The 26,096-nt window shown below is 38.8% G+C and overlaps 1 protein-coding gene across 4 annotated transcripts; it reads right to left on the bottom strand.

Annotated features, from left to right (window-relative positions):
- Positions 1-676: 676 nt before the first annotated feature.
- On the bottom strand, positions 677-25,351 carry MYBL1 (MYB proto-oncogene like 1). Of its 4 annotated transcripts, none has more exons than XM_082047113.1 (16): positions 24,781-25,351; positions 20,761-20,863; positions 20,559-20,630; positions 17,610-17,702; positions 16,365-16,585; positions 14,401-14,584; positions 14,100-14,174; positions 12,501-12,605; positions 11,025-11,258; positions 10,333-10,701; positions 9,693-9,835; positions 9,168-9,282; positions 7,436-7,552; positions 7,245-7,349; positions 5,122-5,301; positions 677-3,321 (listed from the first exon to the last, which is right to left on the bottom strand). In XM_082047113.1, the coding sequence occupies exons 1-16, from the start codon at positions 24,798-24,800 to the stop codon at positions 3,193-3,195; spliced, it is 2,265 nt and encodes a 754-aa protein (XP_081903239.1). In that variant the 5' UTR covers positions 24,801-25,351; the 3' UTR covers positions 677-3,192. The 4 variants fall into 4 exon arrangements, with proteins under 4 accessions (XP_081903239.1, XP_081903240.1, XP_081903241.1 ...); XM_082047114.1 differs by having other exon boundaries at positions 12,501-12,602; XM_082047115.1 differs by lacking the exon at positions 14,100-14,174.
- Positions 25,352-26,096: the final 745 nt, after the last annotated feature.

Raw genomic sequence — 26,096 nt, 5'->3', positions numbered from 1 at the left:
TCACTTGTCCCAAGTGATGGAAATCTTCACACACGCAAACACGAGGAGATCTGCAGGATGCGTACAGCAGTCTGGCTACAACAGCCAGAACCCCAGCGAAGCCCCTGTAGCAGTCAGTTTGCCAAGCTTAAACCTGGATGATACAAGTGACCAGGACATATTTCTGAAGAACTGGCTTGTGCTAGCCCCTCTTGTCCTTTTCCTTCAACAGATTATCTTATTTTAATTGTTTGCCATTTAGATTTTGTTACAAAACTGGGAAAGGCAATAGATATTATCTATTGAACACCCATGTTTCTAGCAAAATGAGAGTTGAAGCCTAACACTTACCCAGGCAAACATACTAAAATATCACTTCTACCATACAAAAGAAAGGAACATAAAAAAGCTTTCCACTAGCAACATTCTTCATCCCTCAAATCGTCTCCTATAGGTATAGGTGTTAAAGCTTTGAAAGTCAAATACAAGCTGTTAATCAAATAGAAGCCGGATGGGCTGAAGCAGGTGTTGTTGAAGGACTCCATCCCGCTGTGTGACCCACCCACTCCCACTCCTGCCGTTTGTGTCTGCCCACTCCAGAACAGGCACGTTTCCTGCAGTTTCACAGGCACACATGCATACATGTTGCTTCAAGGAGCAACAAGTGTTTAAGTTCTCAAATAAAATGCACTTACAGTAACCTGGTACATAGATGCTTTATTTCTGACATTAATATGGTCTGTATTGTATGTGAGATTCTCTTACATAAAGGAAAAGTTTGTAGTACAACAAAAACTAAGATAAACAAGGCATTTGTTGCACATTATGTCAAACCTTAAAACAAAAATATGGAGTAATGTGTTTAGGTTTCATGCAAGTTTGGCGGCTGCATGTACAATCTACTTAAAAACTGAAAGAAATGCAAATGCACACAACATTCAAAAAGTAACAAAGATGCCTGACATATGAAAGATTAAAACCTTTCAGCTAAAGCAACAAAGTAGGAGTTAACTAAACGATCCAACCAATACCAAAACAAATTAATACTACTTAGCACAAATCTATGCTTAAACTTGGTATAGGCAGTTCTGGTGATACCACTTCTACTGAAATAGATCATCCAGATTATAGATATTTATTCTCTCTCAATGTCTTATTTCATTTTTTTAGGGAATTAAATCCTGTCCCCAGTGTTAAGTGTTGTCGTTAAATCCATTCTGGTAACACACACCTAAATCTAGTACTGCCAAGCATTCCAACTGCCTTCTCTCAGTTTTCACAGGTGAGGAGTAATCCTGGCATGATGGGTATTTTCTGATCCCCTTGGCTTATATAGGATTCCCCCCCTTAAAATTTTGATGTGAATTAAAAGCTGCTAAAAATGTTTATGCCTACTACTATCATAGCCAGGCAAATTATCAAATAACTCTTAAAAATAAAGATTGTATAAGCTTTGAGATGTTTAAAAAGGTTGAATAACCCATGACCTTCCTTGTGCCGCTCACCATGTGTTAAAATTCTCCATTAATAAATTATTCTCTACCATCTTTGATATTAAAGTGATAGAAATACTTTCCACACCCTGCATAGTACTGGTTGATCTCATAAAGTTAACTAGAGAACCTGACCTCATTTTTGTAATTTTACATACAGTGCATATGATGCTCGCTCTTTCCATCTCTCATAGCAGCAAGCCGATTCTGCCACTATCTGTAGCAGCACACCCGGGAGTGGAGAGGAAGAGTGTCTGAATTATAAATAACTACAACTACAGTGTACAATTCTATTTACCTGTCAGTATTTGTTGATGGCACACCATTATAACCTGCTCGAAATTAACTACATAAAAATCTCTACAACACAAGCAAACCAAAACATTCCTTCAGAAAAAAAAAAAAAAGATATAAAATAAGTGCAAATACCTAAAATAGGCAACTAAAGCAACTGTTGTGACCTGTATACCTTTAAATAAGGACAAAGATTTTTCATAAATAAAAGAATGTTCTCTGTGCTCTTCAAATATTTAGTAAGTATATAATGGTCAAACTTAAGTGCAGATACAATTGGTTTGAGATCCAAGGTGCCAAGTTTCTTTTTTTTTTTAATAAAATATAAATATATATTTAAAATGCATTAGTTTTTAGTTCCTATGCAGGACAAAGTACTCCTGGGTCACATACAGGACCCCACCATTCCTTTCTAAATATATTTAAACAAGGTACACGAACAGTTGCTGTATAGTACAGGTATACCTTGTAATTATTTTGTAGACCAACATGATTTAAGGGTTATAGTGCAATCTCTTTGTAGATGTAACACACAGTATAGATTGGTATGCTTCACCACTGTAATTCTTCTGCTACTCCATACTTTAAACTTGTCCTTTTTTCATTTTAGCTGTTTTAACAGGAAACAACATTGGCTTCTAGACAACCTGCATACATATAAATATCTACATTTAAGCTTTAAAATGAAAATAAATTATAAAAACAGACTCCTTTCCAATTTACAAAATTTTCCCTGTTCCTACATACTGTACAATACATTCAACAATCATCTCATTTTGAGATTTCTGAAGAAAATACTGATGCTTTACACTAAAACCTAATTCACCCCCCTCTGCCTACTTCTAGTACCATTTGCAAATAAATATATTTAACACTGTAGTTAATTTCATTGTTTTGCAGCATACCAAAAAATTAGTAGTGCAACTTTCTATCCTTCCTTTGTACTCCTTTCCATTGTGTTTCTTTATATACTAGAAAAATGCTACATAAGCAAAAGCACATTCAGTCATGTATGTTGCTCATTTGGAAACCAGTAACAACCTATGAACCTACTCTATATTGAAAATGCACTAACAGAAAAAAGCAATGCAAGTCAAAAGAATAAATATGAAAAATAGACCTAAAAACTCTATGTTGTCAGTACTGCAATGTATTTTACCATTCTTTATCATATTTTAGGGTGTTGCTTTTTTAATATTTAAGACATTCATTGCAGAACTCTGTACTATCCCTTTGTAGAGAATCTGAGAGTTTCATGTCTGTTCATTGTCAGTCAAAAGAAGAAAGGAAGCTTTAAGGTAGCTTTAAGGTTTCCCTTGGCAGGCTGTCTCAAAGTAAAGACTTAATTCACAAGTATTGTGCTGAAATCGCCTTCAACATTGTGTCAGCTTCAATGGAAGGAGATGGTTGTCAGTTGCAGTGACCATCACAGTATCAGAGCCCTTGAAGTGCTGTTGGTAGCTGTGTATGTGCTCAGATATCTTCTTGCTTGCTCAGTCATGATAAGCTGGTCTTCTGTTTTTCCGTAAACGACTGCCTCCCATTCACAATTTGACTGCATAAAACAAAATTCAGTTCAAAAGGTTCTTTTAACTAAATACAATATTTAAGCGATTCTCATCCAGCCTTTCAGAATAATAATAAATTATCAAAGTCTAGCAATACTGTATTTACTGAGAAGGATTCAGTTCTACAATACAATACCTAAAACCTGTGACAAAGTTCCCTCTCCACCCCTTAATCCCGCTCCCCAGCAGTGCATCTGTGTTACGCTTTAAGTTCTAACACACAAAGTGAAAAACACTCTTAAGAAAAGACTAGTTCAACAATTGATACATAAAGGGAAAGTTAATTAAGTCATCTTCTCTTTGGATATCTTCCCCTTTAAATGCGCTATGTTCAAGAAGCAGAAAAATACATTATTGACAGCTGTCTGGAAACACCAAGAAAGGCAAAGTGGTTTGGCAGCTGAAAAAGAATATTGTGAGGGACTTCACTGAACCAAAGTGGCAGCTGTGGAAGAACGGTCAGATGTTTTGGGAATATATTACAAATGGCAAAGGAATTAGAAATAAAAATGAATGGAAGAATAATTAAGCCACTAGTCCTGCTTCTTCCATGAAGCAAACCCTGCACATTCACATGATTTATTGAAACTCCAGTTGATTTGCAGCAGCTCTAAATTGGACCTGACACTAGCAGATTGTAGCATAATGAAGAATGCAAGATTCTTTCCCTCCCACATGGAGCTAGAAATGGATCCAAAGGATCACTTCCACACAGAGATGCACAGAGGAAGTTTGCCATTTGAGTTTCTCTATAAATTTAGCAGGACTTGATTCATGGAAGGCATTTGCAGTTAGAAAGGCCACTAAACTAAGAGGGAATTTCTCAGGGGAAAGAGCAAAAGATAAAGATGGTTCAATGAGAATATTTGTGAGTATAGTATGACTAAGCTCCCCTTTAAAGTATTCTTAAGATCGTAGTTCTGGGCCAGATTGATACATTCACTTTTGTTCCAATTCACAGCACTTAATTATTTTTTTGGAATATTACAATTAAATGAGGTTTGTTCTTTCTTCTCATAAGAAAGGATCAGAAAGTAATACTGTTGTCTCTGAACTTCAAAACACATCATCATTAAAGCAATTAAGTGGGACATGGAAAATCAGGCTCCAGGTGCCCTGCCTTTTTTTTTTTTTTAATTAATGCAAAGCTGTAGATGTTCTCAGAAGACACAAAAACTTTATACATTAACTCCCTGTGGGGCAAACTGGAACAGGTACCAAGTCAGGCCAAAGAGAATCTCTCTCTAAACCAGGTGGTCAAGACACACAGAAAGAAAACTAGGTTCCACAGTTTTAACCGTATGGAAAATATACAGATGTACAAGAACAGGCATGTTACAAGAACAATTACCAAACAGAGCCTGTGGATGACCTCTGCTTAATGAATCCCACTGGGCTTATTATGAAGTAAGCACCAGCGAAATTTGAGAAACTTAATTGCTATAGAGGTTTAGTTTGCAACAAGTCAGGTTTTCTTACTGCTAGATTTCGGTACCCAAACCTGTTTCATAGGTCTACCCTACCCTGTTTGTTTTGTTTTGTCTTTCCTCCACATTTAAATCTTAGAGGCCACTCAGTGAAACATCAGGGTTGTATTTAAAGAACTTAGCTATGAATGAACACTTGGTGGACAAATGACCAACTTAGAAGAAATAAGCATCATGGACACTCTGACCAAAACCAGATCACCAAATCAAACAATTCTAGACATTAGTACAAGACAGAAACCAAAAAGAAATTCTTTGTTAATCTGCTAACAAAACTAACAGAATTATTTGCATCCAGACCTGAAGAGCCTTCTCCGTTTTGACATTTTTTGAAGCACATGCATTCAGTTTCTTCTTAATTACTGCATTTGATTTGTTTGCTGGATTTGTATCCTGGTTTTCTGATGTCAGGTTACATCTGTTGTCATGTATTTCCAACAACGGTAGCATTAATAAAGATGTGGTATATGCATTTTCTGACTATTGACAAAAAAGAGGGTAGGGAACAGGAATAATAATTAGTATTTAATTTTTTAAAAGTCTTCAACTGCTGTGATCAGAGAAAAATGCAAACAAAGCAAATAGTAGCAGAAAAAACCCTAGGGAAGAATCTGAAAAGAAAAAGTAATGAACAGTGTACGAAGAACTAGCCTGGTCTATACTGGGATTCATAGTCAATACTGAGCACAGTGAAACAAAAAGCTGTTTGCATGATGTGGGTATTACTGAGAAGCAAGTTCCTTTTATACAAAGCCAGGCCGCAGCTGATTACGTTTGTTAAGAACAAGACTTTATCAAGTGGCAACTACAGAACAGTTTTAAAGAAATAGGCTTGCAATTCGCTTCTATAACAGTACAAGCCTCGTGAAAGTAAGCACAAGGAGACAGGAGTGACAAAATTAAGATCACTTCAGTATCAGGTGGAGGAACTGATTTAAGAACTGAAATAAACACTGAATTGATCACTCCAGAAGAGTTTTATATGCTGATAATGTTTCTAGAAATAAAAAGAAATTAATTCAGCTTCACTATAGCAAAGTAGAAGAAAGGTATATAGCAATTTTAGAGAGCAAAATTAGATGAGTAACAGCAGCATATGTACTTGCTTCCTTACAAAAACACCCCATTACATTGTGTTGAACTGCCTTTACATATTTATTCTACCTTGGACCTTACTCCTAATTTACCACCACATGGACACACAATTTCTACTCAAGGATTGGTACATTTTTCATTTTTAAATCAGACACTACCACTATGTCTCTTGCCAAGAGGCAATGTTCCTGTTGCACCAGCATCCCTCATTAAAATGGAGGAAAAGCACTTTTTTCCCACTCCACTGCCTTCAGTGTACCACAAGACCATGGACAGTGTATCTTGACTTTGGTTTAATCAACTGAACATCAGTGACGCACAATATACCATGTCATAACAAGACATTATCAAGAGAACACTGGGCATCTGTTTTGAATGGCTGCAGCAATGCTGCTCCTCATGAGACAGAGATGTTCTTGGAGAAGTGGGGAGATTCCATGAGGTGGCAGAGAGTTAGGCTTGGCATGGAGTCTAGGAGGCGTTGAAGGGAATTTAGAAAAACAGCTACAATAAACAGAAAGGGGTATGACTTAATCACCTGTTCTTTTTAAGGATTTTGGCTCCTGTGTCTTGAATATAGCTTTATACCTGATCGAGAGTCACAGACATTTGCTCTTTCAGAATTAAACACGTACATACATCATTTTAAGAACCAGATTAGAATAAAGTTTTCCTGAAAACTACAAGACTAAAGATTAACCAATACAATCATTCAGCTGGAAAAATATTGGGAATGAAGGACCAAAACAGCCCCATCTCTGAACTCTCAATGTCTTGGTTTTTGAGGCAGAAGTATTCAAATTCCTTCAGGCCGAGGAAGGCCACAAACCTCAACTTCTACATGCTTGCTTTTTCTTAAAGTATTTCCCTACTATGTGAAGCAGGAAAAGGGAAAACATGCTGCCCAATATGCAATTAGGTATCTTCAAAACGCACCTGCCAGACTGTCAAACATGCAAAACACCAGGGCAAATGCCATCTTCCTGGTGTATTATAGAGAGCTTCAGCGTGCCATTATATGCTAAAGTTTACAGGTAATCAGCATGGAAGCAGCTTTGCTATAAGAGCAAATCTGCAAAGCATCCACATTACTTTACCAGTCCTGCTCTGAAGGCTTGAAAGGAAGAATTCATGCATGAATTCAAGCCCAATATTCAAGTATTGCTTAAGCACTTCAAGTAGACTTTTAAACTGAGGATGATTTTCACTTTCTAGATTTATTAATCTAGCTTCAATCCAAGCACTTTATTTGCATTGATAGAGTGAAAGATGCTCACTTCTATATTAATATTGCTCCCAGTGATGCTCTTAAGTAGTTTAATACTTACCTGTACATCTAAACTATTATCTTCTGTGAAGACCTGGGCACCAACCTCTTCTTTTTCCCATGGATCTAGGACCAGTGATTTTCTGACTTTTTTAGAAGTGCTGTGCTGCAATGAACATTTTGCAGAGAAAAATTGTAAAATATTACTTAAAAGCAGTTATTTTGTATTTGAAATTATTATTGTAATGTTACCTCCTGCTTGCAGCTTTTATACACAGTGTCATCTTCCTCCTTGAGAAATATATCTGTTCCAGTTTCCTCTTTCAAAACTTCCCTAATGTCTTCCTCCAAGAAGGCAAGTGGTTGTGACTGAGTTAATTAAAATTGGAGGAGAAAATACAGGAAGTCTATTAGTTGCTAGTTTTTACCATATTCTACTTTCAGCTAATGTAGGACAGAAAAATAGATCTTGCAAAATATAGCAACAGATAAAAGGATTTAAGCTATTGTAGTTAACAACTACAGATCAACATTTCAAGGGTATGAGATTTTTTAACTCATCTTACTCCAGATTATTTCTAGCCAGATAAAATATATACATGCACACAGAGCTTCAAAAAATGCAAGGCAGCATTGAAAAAGACATGCAACCTACTTGTTTTTATTCATTAGCCATGATTATCCACTGGCAAAAGGGATAGAAATACTTTATATGTACTAAACACATACATGTATATGTACACGCATACAAACATACTAAAAACCTGTACTATAAAAGTATGACTGTTGTTGGGGAAGGAATTTATATCAATCTTAACGCAAGTCTTTGAATAAGACATTGATAGTCCTAAGTACAGTACTGAATTTCACAGAAGCCATACAGATGGCTCCTTTATGTACCAACAGGAGAAGAATTCCCCTAAGCCCTCAAAATTTGATTTTGAACAGGAGGTTAATAGTGGACAGAAACAGGAATGCCAAACCACTCCATTTGCATAGTGAGAGACTGTGAATCCATAGGGTAACACAGATGGTGCCAAGCCCTGTGGCAAAGTCTGAGCTACCTTCTGTGTTTGCAGAAAAGAAGTAGTCAATATATATTGGCTGGAATTTGTTCAGAACTTGAAAAGCATATGTCTACTGAATTCCAAAAGTTATTACGCATTAACATACCTTAGCTAGGCTAGGAAGAGAGCAAAAATTAAATTCAGTTGGAACAAACAAACAAGTAACATAATCCATAGTCAACCCAAAAAAAGTCTCCTGTGACAGCCAGAAGAATCGGACGAATCATCAATTGGTATATTAACATTTTGGTTTTCAGGATTAAAAAAAAAAATTGTAGATTTCATTCAAATAAACCCCTACGAAGGATAAAACACTTCCAAATCTTTGCATCAGAAAAATGCTCAGAATACTACCATGCTGGGGTAAACACCTAGTTTCAGTCTTAGCAGTGTAGAGGAACCAAAACCAGAAAACAACTTGGTTCTTACATAGTCCAGAGGATTCAAAGAATGCAGTTTTTCAAGTCAAATGTGAAAGCTACTTAAAATAACAAAGTTTGTCACATTTGTGTGCACTAGTTTGCTCTTACTAGATTATCCATTGGAGGACCCAGCCCCATTCAGTCTCTCACTTTTTCTTTTGAGAAAACATAATGCTGAAATATTAATATCTCAGACAATGATGTTACCACCTTGCAACAGGTCCAGTGTTAGCAAGGCTACACAAATTTAAAACAACTCACAAATGCAGAATCAACATGTTTGAGATTACTATGCATCAAATGGTTATATGTACTGAATAGCATTCGAAAAAGGCAATGCCTCTGTACTACACTGAAGGATTCTAGTTTAAAATACAAAATCTGAATCATTTTTATTCACATTACAGCTGTTCTCTAGGATTATATGGAATATCTCAAAAACAAGAGTGTATTTAGACTTTAACAAAGAAGAAAATAAACAATGTCATCACATACCGTAAGTTTGAGGGGACCATACTTCTTTTCCTGAGCAGCCAAAGCATTTTTAAAAGGAGTTGGAGTCCTTGGTGTTGAGCCCAAAAGAGATCTTCTAATTGTGGGAGTTCTAAAACTATTCAAGCATAGAAAATTGTTCACACGTGCATTTTAATATTTTACTCTATCAACAGTAATGTAATAAAATGAATCTAAGAAACATTTGAATATACCTTATTTTACACAACAGATATCGCCACCATGAATCTGAAGGTATTAAGATCACCACAGCATTACCCCAAATATATTAAACTTTAACTGGATTTTGTTCAGCATTTTAAAAAAGGAAAAAATTTAACTGAGTACAAGTCACTTTCTTTTAAATTAAAAACAGAAAGCTGGTTTGTTTGTACACAAGTATTTAGATGCTGGAGAGTAAAACTCATTCACGGTATGCATACAGGTAGACTAATTTTTCAATGTTTGGATTTATTTTTTTTTTATTATTAAAGCAAAACTACCAGATATTTAATGTAATAATCCTACCCCACATTTTCCTTTTGATCTTTTGGTGTCATATCCTTGTGTAGGGGAGTCGTAATAAGAACTTTCTGCCCACAGATTGGAGTCGAAGTAAATGCAGGATTTTCAAGGTTAAATTGTTCATTTCCAGAGCAAGTGTTGAAAAACTAAGCACGAGGAAAAAAAAAAAACACAAAACACAAAAAATCTAAGAAACCTTAAAGTACAAAAACTCGCCACAGTACTGAGCAGTAAAAAAGTTATACGTATATATCTGAAGGGCTTTTACTGACAAACCCCAGTAATCTATTCCTGACTTATACTCCAATACGTTTGTGATATTTATCGCTGAAACCTTTTTACCTTAAAATCCCTACTGCTTAATTAGACCACAGAGACAATGGGTCTCTATCAACAATTATTTGCATGAGAAAGCATGAACTGGGACTTAAGTTGCCACGCCCTTCCCTCCCAGTTAGTATCCAAACCAGAGGAAATAGGTTATTTAACTATTTATTTTTAATATATCTACCCTTATGCAGATGTTTAAAAAAATCTTCTGGACATATTTGTTTAGGCTATAATGTATGACTAGGGATGGAAGCACTCATAATTTATAATCCACCCACTGCAGTCTTCATAGTTTAGCCCTATTTAAACTCACCTGTGATGGAGAAAATGGTAGTGTTTTCACTGGGGTATGCTTTAGTGCAACACTGATGGCATCGTTACACAAGCCATCATTCAGTTCATTAACTGGCGATTGCCCAACACGCAGTCTCTTTTTCTTTCTTAGGATAGTTGGTGGAGTGCTGAATTTAGTTACGTTTGAGGTTGTTGGAAAAACTGCTTCTTCCTCGGCACTGATGCTACTGTGTTTTTGGCCATCGAGCACAACGCTGACATTATACGGGCACTCAGCAGCCCCTTCGTCGTGTTGAATCCGCATTAGTTTTACTGGAGCTGGCTTGACAGGAGATGCAACTGCCTCTGAAAGCTCAAAACTGGTGACATCACTCCATGCTACAGGATCCTATGAGGCAAGATGCAAAACACTCAAACACTAGCCGGCTTACCCAAGATTATTTCACAACATCCAAGCCAATCTGACAGCTCTCTGCCTCCAGAAGCCATATGTTGAATTAATCTCCCTATATCTTTCATGCAATCCTAAAACACTGAATAATTTAAAAGTCAGTTATTTTAAAACAGGCAATAAGCCAACTCACTCAATATGGGTGAAACTACAGACAAGTACAGAATAAGGTGATTTTAATAATATTTTGCACATATTGCATAAATTTATGTTCCTAAATAAACTTTTTTGGGTTTTTTTTAGAATAAATACAGACTTACAGATTCAATAAGCTCTAGTGTCTCTGCAAATTCTGGAATAGTTTGTAGAGATGATAGTACTGTATTTGCTTCCACAGCCAAATACTTAGGTGGTGAATTTTGCTGAACAGATGTGCCATGGGTCTCATCCATGCTGTAGAATTCACTCGTTTGTTCCCCAAGGCTATTTAGTGCATTAGACACACAATCTTCTGTGACAAAACTTCCAGGCCAACAAGGTAAGTTTGCAGCTTGCTATAAGGTATGAAAAAACATATTTATCTTATTCAACCTAGAAGTTGAAAAGAGTCAATTATGTGACCATGGGGAAGAAAAAAAACAAAAAAGGTAGCATGTGGAAAGACTAAGCATAACTATTCATTTTTGCTTTTTCAAATCCTAATTATTTGTTTGCATTAATGCAGTTAGTCTTCTTCTTACATTAACATACTCAAAATTCTCGAATTGTGTAAAATTTTTATCTTACCTCTCATTCATATCTTACACATGCTTATAACTTAGATAATTTTGAGTTGTATTGGATGCCATCTCTGATCCAAGTTTCCTGTGTTCCTGAACATCAGTATATTACAAAGTCATCTTCACTACAGAACACAGGTACATTTGAAGACTAGAAACTGTTTCTAGAAAGTTTGATCTGATTTTTTTTAATGCAGATTCTGCATTGATAGTTTACTTGACTTCTAAATGCTTATCCTATTTTAGTACACTGTTTAGTACTCAAGAAACAGATTTTAATTTCCACTTGAAATTGAAAAGCAAAGCAGATTCCACTAGATAAACAGAGCATTGCACTGTTTCAAGAGAATGCTACGAACAGCCCCATCACAGAAAACTGGAAGTTCACCTGTAATCTAAATTAGTGATCAATATGGTTTGGTTGGTTAGGTATCTGGTTAGTTGTCTGATGTTCACAGCCCTTTGTTCATGAGGAAATAAGTGACTGTCATCTGCAAGTTTCCTTCATTCCACTTATATATGTGTAGATTTTGTACAGTGCAAATTTATATACTGTTTGTCCTGTCCAAATGAGGATATTAAGTATTGCAAGCACTTGCAAAAAAGTTTCATAAAAATATAATCTACAGGATGTTTTGAAATCAAATAGGGCAAAACCTATGTATTTTTCTCCTTTCTCTGTTGAACAGATGATCAGCATTGCTGATCTATAAAACTGAATGGCAGTGATATCAACAAATGTGCTACTTTTTGAAGACTATTAAAATGATAGGTTTTAGGAACTGCCAAATCGAAGGTCATATTTCTGCTGTTTTCACAGATTAGGAAATGACACTAAAAATAATTTGCCTCAATTCTAATATGTAGATTTTGTTTTACAACCCAACAGCCACAGGTTTGATTTTAGAAAATCAGGTGAAAAAAACACCACACAAAACCAAACATCCACTTCTAAATTGCTGAGGATCAGTCTCAGTAAAGCATATCCAAGTATTTACAGAGATCTACAGTCCTTACAGAAGACACTCTCTTTCTTCTGATTTCATTCTCTGCTGACATCAGCAGCAACTCAAGTTCCTTTATTTTCTGCTCTTTATCAGGATCATCATCAATAAATGACTGCTGAAAAAAATTAAGAAAGAAGACATTACTATTTTCCACTTCTACCACCCCTCCACAGTAAAGATTCTACATTATAATACAGCTACATTTTGAACAGAAATCCACACCAAGTGGGAACAGAGCTGTTCAAGATGTATCTTATTCTGTAATACAGTGGCCACAAGTGAAACAACTCCAGCCATTACCAGGAGATGGATCCAATGTTAAAGTGGTAAACAAGCTAATATTTTACCAGGTTTCTAGTATGGCCCATAATTGCTCAGTAGACTATAGCACTTTTTAACCAAAAGTCACTCAGTTCTGTCTTTAATAGAAGCAACAATGTTGGCACCTTGCTAGATGTGTTTGTGTTTTCACGTGTTCTCTAGAATTTTGAGTTATTTATCCCTACTAAGTGTGCAAGAAAAGTGTTTCAAATCAGCATTTGCTGACAGTGTCTACAGAAGCAATTCTACCACTACTAATAGAAAAGAAAATTAACTACTGGCTTTGGTTGGTTGAGTTTTAACCTCCTTAAAACTTTTTATTATTGTTATAAATATAGGTGAGGGCATATGCCACGAGTTTCAAAACTAGTTATACTCCTCAATTTAGGAAGGACTTCGAGGAGCAGAGAGTATCTTATACTTTTCTGTATAGGGCAATCCTGAGTGCCAAAGGCCATGTGAGGCTTTGTTATGATTTGTATTCTTATACTGAGATCAGGGAAGAAAATGCAACATCAAACAGATGACCCACACAGGGAAACTTAAGTTTAGGAACAGAGTTCTGCAGAGTGCCTCTAGCACATCTAGCACAAACAAAATAGGTGTCAAAATAATTTTTTTTACTAATTTCAAATTCACAATAATTATTCCAGGAAGTCATATTACAAACCAAGAGCTACATTCAGTCTGCAACACAAGAGGAATTCCAGATATATTCTAAGTGAGCCCAAAGGAGCAAAAGAAAATAAACACATCCGTTTTTGTTTGTTTTAAAGTTTCTCCATACTTCAGCATTTAGAATGTTCCAAAAAAGCATCTTCAACTGATTGACAGATGTTTATCAGCCAGAAAAAACTAGAACTTCTTGAGAACAAAAAAGCACACCCTAAGTATCAGTCACATAAGTTATTTGAACATAGTATTTCAGATAGGGTTATATTTATTACATATATAAAGTAGTAAAATCTTGTATTTAAATTTCTCAGAAGCTAGGTAATACTAATAGGTCACAATTTTAACCTAAAGATTTAACTAGCAGTCTATGTTTTAAGCCATGTTTCCATCAGAAATAAGGACAACATTTTGTTTCTGGGATGTATGAAGACAGCTCCTTTCCTCCTACCTAGACCCATTAAGCTAGCAAGCCTGCTTACAGAGGAACACTTCCAGGAATTTAAGCAAATGATAAAGACTTAGAGATTTTGAAGTTACAGGTTTTTAAACTCTTCGTTCTACAGCATAATACACAGTACATTATCTTCATTTACAATGCTGGTTAACAATTTACCTGAACTAAGTTGGAAGAAGCTGAAACATGTTCTAAATAGCTGCCTTCTGGTGAGGCATACTGGTATGCTGGAATCTAAAAAGACATAAATCATTTTACAAACCCTAAAGAAAATGAGGCTATAAAATGATCACTAGTTGATCACACATAAACTATTTATTATGGTTTACAAATTCTCAGTTATCATAAAAATCACAAAAATACTCAAGAGATCTTCATTCTTTCAGATTTGTTTCTCAGTCCAAACCAAATAAATTATTTGAAACTAGTAAATACTAGTTATTCTAAATTTTGAACTTACATGTGTCTGAACAGGTATGTAAAATTGATTCTGAGTGTGCAAGTGTTCCATAGTCAGACAAGGTTGGGGCTGAAGTTTGGATGAACTATCTCTTTCAGACTTTATACCGTCTTGTAAATACCCTTCCTGTTCCACCTTTCTTCGCATTGTTGAATTCCAGTGATTTTTAATCGAATTATCAGTCCTAAAATGAAAATGTACAACAGTGACTCATTTCCACATCTCAGAGCTTAATATACAGCATGATTTAGAGGGTTTGTACAGTAGGTTCACCCAAAGCTGCAAATCCAGAAAGCTCCAGCATCTTGGACAGAAAGTTTTATCATCAGTGGTGTTTTGGCACAATAGCCAGAAAGCTATTCTTTTCAAAATGTCCTTCTACTAAGCTTCAACTCCACAGGAAATTAAAAGTGGCAAAAGAGAAAGCCTTGGTTCTGGCTATTATCATGTATGAGAACCCTTTTTCTTGGACACTTGGAACAACCATGTGTTCTCTGTCACTACATTATTTACCCCCTGCTACAAATTTGCAGAACATAAAGCTAAAACAATCAGCCTACGGGCACTGTGGGTAGTGCTTGCCACTGGCAGACATCTCTTTAACACAAGTGACAGCCTGCATTCCCAGCTCTGAGTTTGATGTGCAGCTTTGTGGAAGAATATCCCACTACCCCTTGGTGCCCTTCATCTTGTATGGGAAAGCAGGCCTGGCAGGAGACCAGTGTCCACTGTTACCCCCCCTTGGACAGAAAACGCCTGCAATTTGACAAGCAGGCTGAAATCACTTTTAACACTAGACAAGCATTAAGGCAAGAGCAGAGTATTACAGAGAAGAGTATTACAGTCTGAAACACTAGCAATATTATTACTAGCTTTAGAGAGAGGTACATAGAAATAAAAACTGCCTGAAGGCCCATTCTTCATTTAAGCCTAACTCCAAGAAGTATTCCCTTTTTTCATCCCACTAGTGTCAGGCTCCTTACAAAACTTCTAAGTCTAGGATACAATCTTTAGCTCAGAGTCTCATCTTGGATTTATTTCAAGAAATAAGTTAGTGAATTAGAAATGCCTCTGTCCTTACAAACTCTTCTCCACTCTGAAATTCTATTAAGATGCAACCTATTTCCTTCTCATTCCTACAAAGGCTTTCCTGTGATTCATGGATTGTGTACTTATTCAAAACATCAAGTTTTTTTAAACACACATGTCTAAGGACTCATTCTCCCAGCATTAAGAAGTCTGACATTCCTTGGGCATAGCTAGACAGTCACCTCCTGACCACACAGATTGAATTCAGAGAGGGACAGTTTAACATTGAACTTCAATTAACAGTACAAGGTAAAAAATTTATTTCATTAAACTCTTTATACACTAGTATTTTGTTTTCCACAAGCATGCAGGTTGGCATTTACACTTGAAACAAAGATAACGAGAACAATGCATACAATTCATTCTTAACTTAGAGACTACATGGTAACCAACTACCTTTGCAATGCATGACTCCTAAGCCTGGACTGTCAAAGGTTACTAAGACTCTTTCGAGTGTTCTGTTTAACAAGAAGTGTTCTACAAAGAATATATTAAAAAAAAAAAAAAATCTGATCTAAAACCAAAAAGAAAGTCACTACCAACTGCATATTAATGATGACACTTCGGTATCAAGTCACAGGATGTTAATGCATACTTCCACTATTACTTGCAGCTACTCTTCTGCTCTACTACAGTTTTTTCTAAGTAACAAGAAGATTTTTGAAGGAACCTGCAGAGCATTAGAGGTCTTTATTGGTTTGATGGCTTTTTAAGAATACATAATCAAAGGCAAAAGATCTTCAAAATGTCAGTATCTATCAAGATAAAGATGTGACATAGGTTTCAACAGATGCTCTCTGACTAACAAATTACAATTGAAAGAGTTGTGCACTTTCAATATTCCAATATTTAACACAAATAGAGTTGAAAAGCACCTTCCAGGAAGAAGTTTTGCTATTTCAGCCCATCGGTTTCCCAAACGCTTGTGAGCTTCATAGATTATTCTGTCCTCTTCTTCTGTCCATGAAGACTTTTTTACCTCAGGATTGAGATGGTTATGCCATCTCTCTCTGCATTGCTTGCCTATTCTTCCTTTCAGGTGTTTTGCAATTAGAGACCAGCGCTTTGGACCATACTTCTGAACTAATTCAATAACCTGGAACACAGATGAAAGCACATTATAATTCCAAAACCTAATTTTCCTCATCAAAGACCGAGAACACTGATAAACTCACATTTTAGGACAGTATTCTAATAGTCAAGTTGATAAGATACTAGACCTAAGGAATCAGACAGTGACTTGGACTTTTAAAAACAAGAAATCAAAACATTGCTTATTAACTCCAGATTCACAGTGTTTAGAATATAACATAAATTTGCAAGTTTCCTTTTGGTCACCCATTGCATAAGCTGACATTAGGAAAGACCAAAAAAGAAGCTGGTATAGATGCTTGGTTTGACATTCTTCAACAACATACATATGAGAAAAACCCCACACTTCTACTCCCAACCTTCATCCCATTTCTACATGCTTTTATACATTAGAAGATTTTTCTTAAAAGACTGATGAGAACTGTAAAATAATTGATTAGGAAGACCATATTCACAAATGGACAAATATTAGTTTTAAACATCTTAAACAGTTTTAAACAGGGGGAATAAGCAGTTGATTTGAAATAACATATGTGAGAGCTATACATGCACCTCCCTACAGGACAGGCCAGGTTTTGCAGGCAAAAAGCTGCCATGTGGATTAACAGAGACAGGGAAAAGGAGTCTAAAACACCATTGCTAGCTTCGTTAACAGTAAAGTATGAAATCACTTCCCTTATTCACAACCTCTTTAAGTCTAGTGGGTTTGAGGAACAAAAGATGCAAATGAGACCTTTGATCTTTAGTGCTGTAAAGAGATCTCTACATGGTAAGCTAGAGTAGTTCAGTTAGCAATCTGAGCAAAGGGAAATGAAATGCTTGAGCAGACCAGACATTCCATTTACATAAGAGTAGCTGCTTTTTTTTTTTCTACATTACATTATGCTGTGTGAGAAATTATCTATGTCAGAAGATGCATCAGACATCACCTTTGTGGGGATGAAACCTAAGAAAAAGTACACATTCTTAGCAGTCATATGCCAGTTTTATTACAGTAAAACAGTACAGTATCAATTAGTTTTTATTACCCTCTGATCTTCTTCTTTAGTCCAGGGACCTTTAATGAGTTCTGGGTTTAGTACCTTCTGCCATCGATGCTGGCACTGAAAATCTGAACGATTCTGAAATAGTTTTAGAAGACCAGTGTAGGTGTTAAACTCTTGAACACATAAAACTGTAGATATTAACTAGCCAGAATTATTAGCTTATTTCAAATTAAAATACTTATTCAGACCTTTGTTCTAACAGTTAAATTCTCCCTTATCATTTCTTCTTCCATTTGCTTACAAAAACTCCAGAAAAAGCAGCCTCACAGAAAGTTCTAATTGACTTCAATGTTCTTACTTGATAATCAAAATCAGAACTTACTCTTCTTTAGAGAAAAACTTAGAATTATTTTTGTCCTCATTACTCCATACTTTCTTTGAACTTTATAGCATTGACATGCTTTTGACATTATCAATAACCTATATAAGGAAAGACATTTATTTTTTCTTTCAAATAAAAGAATAAGCTTTTTTTGAAGTCTCGAATATAATTGCAGCTCTTTACTAGAGCGTTAAAGAAAACTATTATCAAGTTTAGCTAACACACACTAATTAAACAACAATGCTTTTTCTGATCAGGACAGATGGTGCTTTTCTGAAGCTTCACGAAGGATCTTTTCAAATACTGTTCCCAGTTATGAAGGAGAAGTAAGCTTTCACTTTGCCTCCTAAAAACTGTCTGTACGAAAGTTTGGGACTCTCGGGGTAGTTGGTTCAGTCCTCAGAAATACACAGAGAAGAGCTTGTCACAGCATCGCATACTAGTACACCTTTTATAACACTGGGACACAATGATTTACTTTCTTCAGTGCAAGCTGCTAGATAGCAGGTACTGATTTCAAGGTTTTGCTGGGCTCGTCTACCAAGTAATGGTGTTCCTGCATTCAGATGAAGTTAAACAAGAAAAAGCCTGCACAACAGAAAAAACACCCAAAAAACACTGTTACATCTAAAATTACATTGATCACAGTACCTTCAAGTTAATCACAAGTAGACATTGTATAATTAAAAGCACACTAGAGTTTGTTACAAATCATCATTTCCTGGAGGCGATACGCTGTAAAATACAGACTCGATACAGGACAGCTGTTGCCATTTTCTATGAAATTTTAAAATTGTGGCCTTTTAGTGTTTTTACCTTTCAGACATTTCTCAAGTCATGACATATTTGGCATAGAAGAACAAAACAAATGATGGGAACAGTAAAATAATTTCAGATAGCCTTAGCCACAATAAGTTGAAATAGAACAGAAGCTGTGTTCCCTCTCCAGAGTTACTTTTAAGCCATCTTCACTTTTTGGGGCAGAATAGAGGGCGGGTTTACTTGTGCCCAGCCCAATAGTGAAATGGGGTTCTGAAAACATGGCAGTTTGAGTGTCTTTACATGTTAGCTACTCAAGATATGCTTGATTTTCCTACCAAAAGACAATCAGCAACAAGGTAAGTGCTAATTACAACAGCCTCTAATATTTGGCTTTGTAATTTGAACACTGCAGTAGGTCACCCAAAGAGGCTGTGCAGTCTCCATCAATAGAGATATTCAAAACCAAACTGGACACCGTCCCAGGCAGCCTGTTCCAGCTGCCCTTACTTGAACAGGGCACTCAGACTAGCTGATGTCAAGAGGTTCCTTCTGCAATGAGCAGCCTGATCCTCCATGCATGTTTCCCATGATAGCTGGGGAGCCTCTTTTCAGCCTCACTTGGGCCTAGCTGACAAATAGCTTTCTGTCTCCAGAAGCATTTGTTTTCAGCTGGAGAATGTTTTTATTAAACTGCCAGATTTGTTAAATGCAACTCCATACTACACCTGCAGATCAGTATCACCAAGCATTGCATTTTTAAACAGTTTTATACAAAAGCTTTTTTATATTATCTCTTACTCCTCTGCCATTCACCGGCTTTTGGAAGAGGATAATGCACATATAAGGAATAATGATTTGCTTATGCAGTCCTTAAATTTCAAAGCTTTGAGCTCGTTCCCTGATATTTATACTTTGCCACCTGTAAAAAAAATCAGAAGTACCACAGTTGCACAAATATGGTAAGAACAATGAAAAGTTACAGTTGTTGAGCATTTAGAACTCAAGTCTATTTTTACCTAGTTACACAGGTATTTCAGACAACCATATCATCCCACTCAATATTATGAGAACCACTAAGGTGGAGGAAGGGGAGCGTAATTTTTTTTTATTTCTAACATTTGAGTATTCAATTCCACTTCTAGGTAGTGAGTTCAGCCTTAGATCTTAGCCATGTTTTTATAGTAGGCATTTTAAAGCATTTAATCAGAAAAGAAACAATCATCATCAACTCTAGTTGTAGGTATTTTCTACCAGTGCAGCTCATACAGCTGAGGAGTTATTTAATGTCTGAACCAACAGCTCCTTTATTCATTCCACCTGATCACTGGAATAGAACAAGAAACTTTAATTGTTAGTAGGAAACTTTCTTAGAAACTTGCTAAGGTTCTATTTGTTGCAACAGAAGAGTGGAAAAAATTACATATTTTAGCGAAGCAGATATGACTGTAAAACAAACAAACAAAACAACTTAAAACAACAACAACAAAAAGCCCAATGAACACCTCTCCTAACTGCTTCAAAAGCAACCCATGAACTGCAGATGTAACCACCACAAGTGGTACAATTAATAGAAAGCAGGAATACATTCTAGAATGAAAACAAATAGCAAATGTGGACAGAAGGCATTGATTATTCTTGGTTATTTCAGACCATCACGTGAGCCTCAGTCTAAGGTGATAAGATTCTCCAAGGTCTAAGCTACATCTCAAGTCCAATTTCCAAGCATTTCAAAATATTTTTTACTATTACACCTTTCCAATTTCTGTTTTACCTCATTTATAAACTAGACATGACAAAAGTAAATAAATATTAAAAAGGAACTTAACTGAAACTGAGATTCAACTTACTTGTAGATGACTAGCAATGAAAGCCCAATCATCTGTACCATTTTGTTCCACCAGCTTCTTTAGCCTTTCATCCTGTTAAGACATAGCCAGCCAATAAATGTTACACACTATCCCAATACGATACTAAATAATACCATATTTCATGTGCTACCAATATCATATAGGAATGAAACTAAAGCAAACCAAAAAAAAAAAGTATTACCTCATCACGTGTCCATTTCACCCTGTTACATATCTTCTTCAAACCTTTTTGCTGTGGTACTTCATAGTCATGATCCACATATTGAAGGTCATCATCTTCCTCACTGCAGAGTCCAACAGAAGAGTGAAAAAGATAGAGTTTAAAATAACTCTGAATAACTTTTTTTCTAACTACTTGTATCTTTTTTCCAATTGTACATATTGTTCTAAAATGATATATGGAATTTGCATGAACATAAGATCTGCCTCCAGCAGTGGCCTACATTCACCATGTCAAAGGAACAGAATTAATTTTAATTTCAAGGCCATGTACTGGGACACAGATAATTCATCCCAAATCAAGACTTAATTTGAAGCAATAGCTATTGTTTAAGATCATGGGTTTGTAACAAATTTATGAATCTTTATTGTACACAGATAAGCTTGTGAGATAAAGTGGTTTTCTAGTCTGAAAAATACATTCATGTTCCACCTCTATAACTCAAACAACAAATATGAGTGTGCCAAATAATTTAGTGCCAACTTGAGAACTTCACCGAGCTCCTGCCTTGAATAAAAGTGCCGCCTAAATGTTACAGGAATAAGATACAAATCTTCAAAAACAGACGTACTCCAGCAAGAAATGACTAGCAGATCAGTGCTGGGTCTGTAAGTTAAGAGTTGGAGGGGCGGGAAGGCAGGTAACTTCTGTGACTCCGTGTAGATCACACTCCATCTACTGGGGAAAATCGAACTGCACGGCCTTGACAAACCGCCTTACAAACCAGCACCACGGGGAAACGTTTCATGGAAATAACACTGCAACTTGTATGTCAGTGACTCATGGTCGACGGCATAAATTCAAACACGTGGAAACCTAGGCCCAACAACAAGATGAGCAGTTCCTCTGCATTAGTGATAGCAAAGACACAAAGAAAGGACTCCCATCCAAATACACATCTTTAATTAAAAGCAGTTTCACACTGCAGTCTTTACTTTTGCCATTATCAGTATAAAGCAGGATATAAATATCATAAATTCATGTTCAAAACTATGTATTAGTTCTGTTTAGCCTTGAAAATTACTTCCTTTTTTCAACCCAAGGTAAAAAACATCCTTTCTCCCAGTAATGGAATGAACCTGTGCTGGTGTCCTCAGAACCAATCAGATGTCAGATGTCTACATTATTTTCCAGAACATGCAAATTACCCACACAGCATGCTGATCAACCATGTATGTACATTTGTTATTTCCCATGAAGTATATCCTCTGTGGCTAACACAAATACATGGTCATACAAGAAGAGCACTACTTCACTGAAACCATTACTGCAAGACAGTATGTACCCAGCTCTTGCAGACCCAGTGTATTTCACATTGCTTTTACATCCTACAGCACATCTGGATTTGCTCTACTTCATGATGCAGTAGAAATAGTAACACATTAACATACTAAAACTTTTTGGAGCCAGTGAAATACAAAGCAGTAAGCTTGTCTAAAGGTCAACAGCAAGTTCTTCACAGTACTTACAAAAAAAATAAGCTGCAAACACAATGATTTTAAGAGTTTTGCATTAAGTGGCTTAGGACTTCAGAAAACAGGACTTAAACTCACAGTTAACCAAGAGTTCTCTCTTCTGCTCCTACCTTTTTTTTTTTTTTTTTTGTCTCTTATACACAGGTTCTCAGCAAATTTCAGGAGTATATCTTGGTATTATAAGGAGTATATCTTGATATTATAACTCTACTTCATACCAAACAAGCCACACAATCTAGTCCTGTGATTAAGCTGTTTGTCAGCACAGGCTCCCTACTCACCCACTGCACAGCACACTAGTTCAAGAACAGAGTCTTCAGCTATGTGAAGAGTAATGGGGATTTTAAAAGAGAGGAAGGGCTCCATGTACACAGCAGTGATGCTGATGAGAGCGCAGGTACTAGACAACATCGGCCCTAGCCAGCAGCGCTGGTTAAGAACCCTGCACCCAGAGCTCTCCAGTGGCACATGTGACCCATGGCCAAACCAGCACAGCCACCAGCCACATCCATGCACTTCACAGGCACAAGGGCCAGCCGAGCAGGCAACAAGCTCTCTTGCACTTGATTCCACATGAATAACCGTCCAGTCTTTGGTCTTGTGTAGAATTGTACACCAGCAGACTATAAATTAAATACACGTGAGTGGCTGGGACTACTAACTTAAGTTTTTGATTAAAAAGAAAATATTTTCAAACATGTTGGGTTGTTATAGTTCATTTGTCAATTCTTCTACAGTTAGGAAATTGTGCTAAAATACTGCACAGAAGTGGAAAGTGGCCACCAAATTTCATCAAATAAGAAATCTGGAACAATAAAGGAAGTATTTCATTACTTCTGTGATAACTGTCTTTGTAATTCTGAGTAGACAATCATTAAAGGAAAAAATTAGGCTTCCAAATGCAAAAAAAAAAAAAAAAAAAGAAAAAGAGCAGTTTAATGAAATTAAGCTTAATCGTACTTGGTGCAAAACAACTATACTTTCTCCGTATTTTGCAACTAGATTAACAATCCTGAAATCACCTTTAAGTAAACTCGTAACTATAATGATTTCGTTTTAGAGATATCATCACCACACACTGACACAGCATTCATCTAGGGCAACTGATCTCTAACTAAATGTTCCCCCGCTATCTACAACCCATTATATTTTCAATTACAACATCAAAGCACTCCTTAGCCATGAGATATAATACAAGCTAAAGCTTTGCAAAGATGAAATTACTGTTTGCAATACCACAGATGAAAGTATCTTCAATTACAAAGTGCCGCTTCGGAGTAACAAGAAACATTCTCTCTGAGCTGATTCTTGCAGATAGGTAAGTATAGACAGCTCCAGCAGTCAGCCTCTGCAAGCAAAGCCCCTCAGTTAATTTTTGCTTCCTACATAAGAACCCCAAAGCATTGCTTTCTTGTTTTAGTTGCAGTTTTGCCGAAACAAACAAACAAAAAAAATAACTCCTTCCATATCAGAGGAAAATCCAGAAGCAGTTTTAATATCCGTAACTGTGAAACCACCCCAAATTTCATGAAAAGTTAAGTAGCCACAGTAAACCCCTGGTGTCATAGGTAACTCACACATCAAAAATTACTCACTGAGCATCCTTTCCTTTCTCAATCCTAATCCTTCTTTTACATTTCTTCATCACTTTCCAGAAACTGATTTTCTATTTAGAACAAAAATAACCATAGCAGCAACAGTTCTCCAAGACACACCTTCTGAATACAAAGTAAAGACACACCCATTTTCATATCAATAAAACAAAAGACGTATCTAAACCATATGGGGCTGCTGCTGAAGCTCTTGAGGAAGACACTTGCTCTCAGGAAGATTTCAGGCCAGATTACAGCATCCTCGATCAAAGAACATGCCAAATCAGAGAAAGTAGGTGCATTTAAGATATTGGAAGCATCAGCAAGGCTGAACATTAACAAAACAGCCTGAAACCTTACAGCAAGGCTGTGCCAAAGCCACTCGGGAGTAGAAAAGCAAGAAGCATTACTCCAGCAACAGGAAAAGTAACCAGCAGGAAAAGCTACGGCGGAGGCAATGCACTTATCACTGACAGGCTCAGTGGCCACAGAAAAGCAAAGCAGAAAGTTGCCTAGGTAAGCTACAACAACGATTGTCCGAGGGAAAGCACAGAAGTGAGAGCAGCTTCAAACTAAGAGGCGAGATTTATACCGGAGCGCTGGAGCTCGCAAGCCGGAGGGAAGACAGATACCTGTGCGGGTGCCGGCCGAGGGAGGAATCAGAGGGCGGAGGGAGGGAGGGCGGTGGGCAGTGACACCCGAGGCCGAGGGCAGCGCCAGCACAGCTCGGCGGGGGGTGCGTGGCGGCGGGGCCGGGGCGGGGCGGGCCGGCGGCGGCACCTGGCAGGGATCCCGGGGCGCGGGGGGGAACCTGGGCGCGGGACAGCGGCGTGGGAGGCAGCGAGCGGCTGCCCGGGACGGGGCGGCGGGCAGAACGCGCAGAGATCCCGGCGCGGGCCCGCGGCCACACTCACCTGCGCAGTCTCTTCGCCATCCTCGGGGCGCACCATAAGGGGAAACCGCCACGGCAGCGGGGCGCAGCGCGGAGCCCTCGCCCGGGCTCCTTCTCTCACAGCCGGGCGGCGTGGCAGGGCGGGCGGGGGGCGGACAGGGGCACTGGCGTCTCGGGAAGGCTTGAGGCGGACAGGGCTCCTTTGACAGCCCCCTCCTCCCGCGGAGGTTCGCGGTCCCCACAGCGCCCCGGCGGCCGCCCTCAGCCGCGGCCCGGCCCGGCCCCCGGCGCGTCAGGCATGGCTCGGCCTGGCCCCTGCCCGCAGGACGGAGCGCGCAGCGGCCCCTTTCTCGCCCAGCTGTGCCTCCCCCCTCCTGTCAGAGCTGCCGCGGGCTCCGGCGGCGCCTTCCTCCCCTGGGCAGCTGTGCTGCCGCGCTGCCCTGCGCTGCCCCGCCCGGCTGCCCCGGCTGCCGGCCCGGCCACCGCCGCCCCGGCTGCGCCGCCACCGCCGCGCTCGCGGGCTCGGTCGGTACCGCCGAATCTCGCGCCCAGCCTCCTTCCAGAGCCACCGTTTGAATCTGCGCAGGCGGACTGCCGCCCCATTGGCCGCCGCCGCCGCACGCGACCCGGGCGGGGGGCGGGGCCTCGCGCCAGCCGCGGGCGGGCAGGGGGAGGGGCGGAGGGGCGAGGCATGACGGGGGAGCGAGTTTCCCGGCCGGCGGGGCGGGGGGGGGTACCCCGGCTCTCTGCCGCCCCCCCGCCCCGTAACGCCCCGGCGCGAGCACCCGCGCGCCGCCAGCGCCAGCGGCAACGGGGGCGGGGCTCCCGACGAGAAAAAAACCGGCGGCCGCGCGGCAAAACTGAGCGTCTCCTTCGAGCCGGAATCGAACCAGCGACCTAAGGATTCCCGCGGGCCGCGCCTCTACAGTCCTCCGCTCTACCAGCTGAGCTATCGAAGGGAGCTGCGAACAGCAGCCATCCCGCGGCACACAGCCTTCTGTCCCGCACGGCGGCTTCAGCCGGTGCCCCTTTCCCCGAGAAGAGCCCGGTCGTAAAGACTCGGGTCAGACCGAGCTCTGAAGTCGCAGGCAGCTGGGGGGTGACAGGGCGAGCGCCCAGATGGGGATTCCCGCGCCCTGGGCCTCCTCCCCGCTACCGGCGGGCCGGTAGCGCAGGGGCGGGGACAGTGCCCGCAGCCCCTCACGCCGCTGTCCTGCCCTCCTGCCCGGCTCCAAAACACCCATCCCCTGTGATGCTCCAGAAGCGCCGGTCTCATCGCACCCCACCAGCCCGCCGTGGGGCACCCGTTATGGCCACTACATTGTTAGATTTTTTAAA

Source organism: Streptopelia decaocto (assembly GCF_964273445.1).
Source record: "Streptopelia decaocto genome assembly, chromosome: 2".
NCBI lineage: Eukaryota > Metazoa > Chordata > Aves > Columbiformes > Columbidae > Streptopelia > Streptopelia decaocto.
Note: the sequence above shows the minus strand (reverse complement) of the source record. Positions and strands in the feature narration are given on the sequence as shown.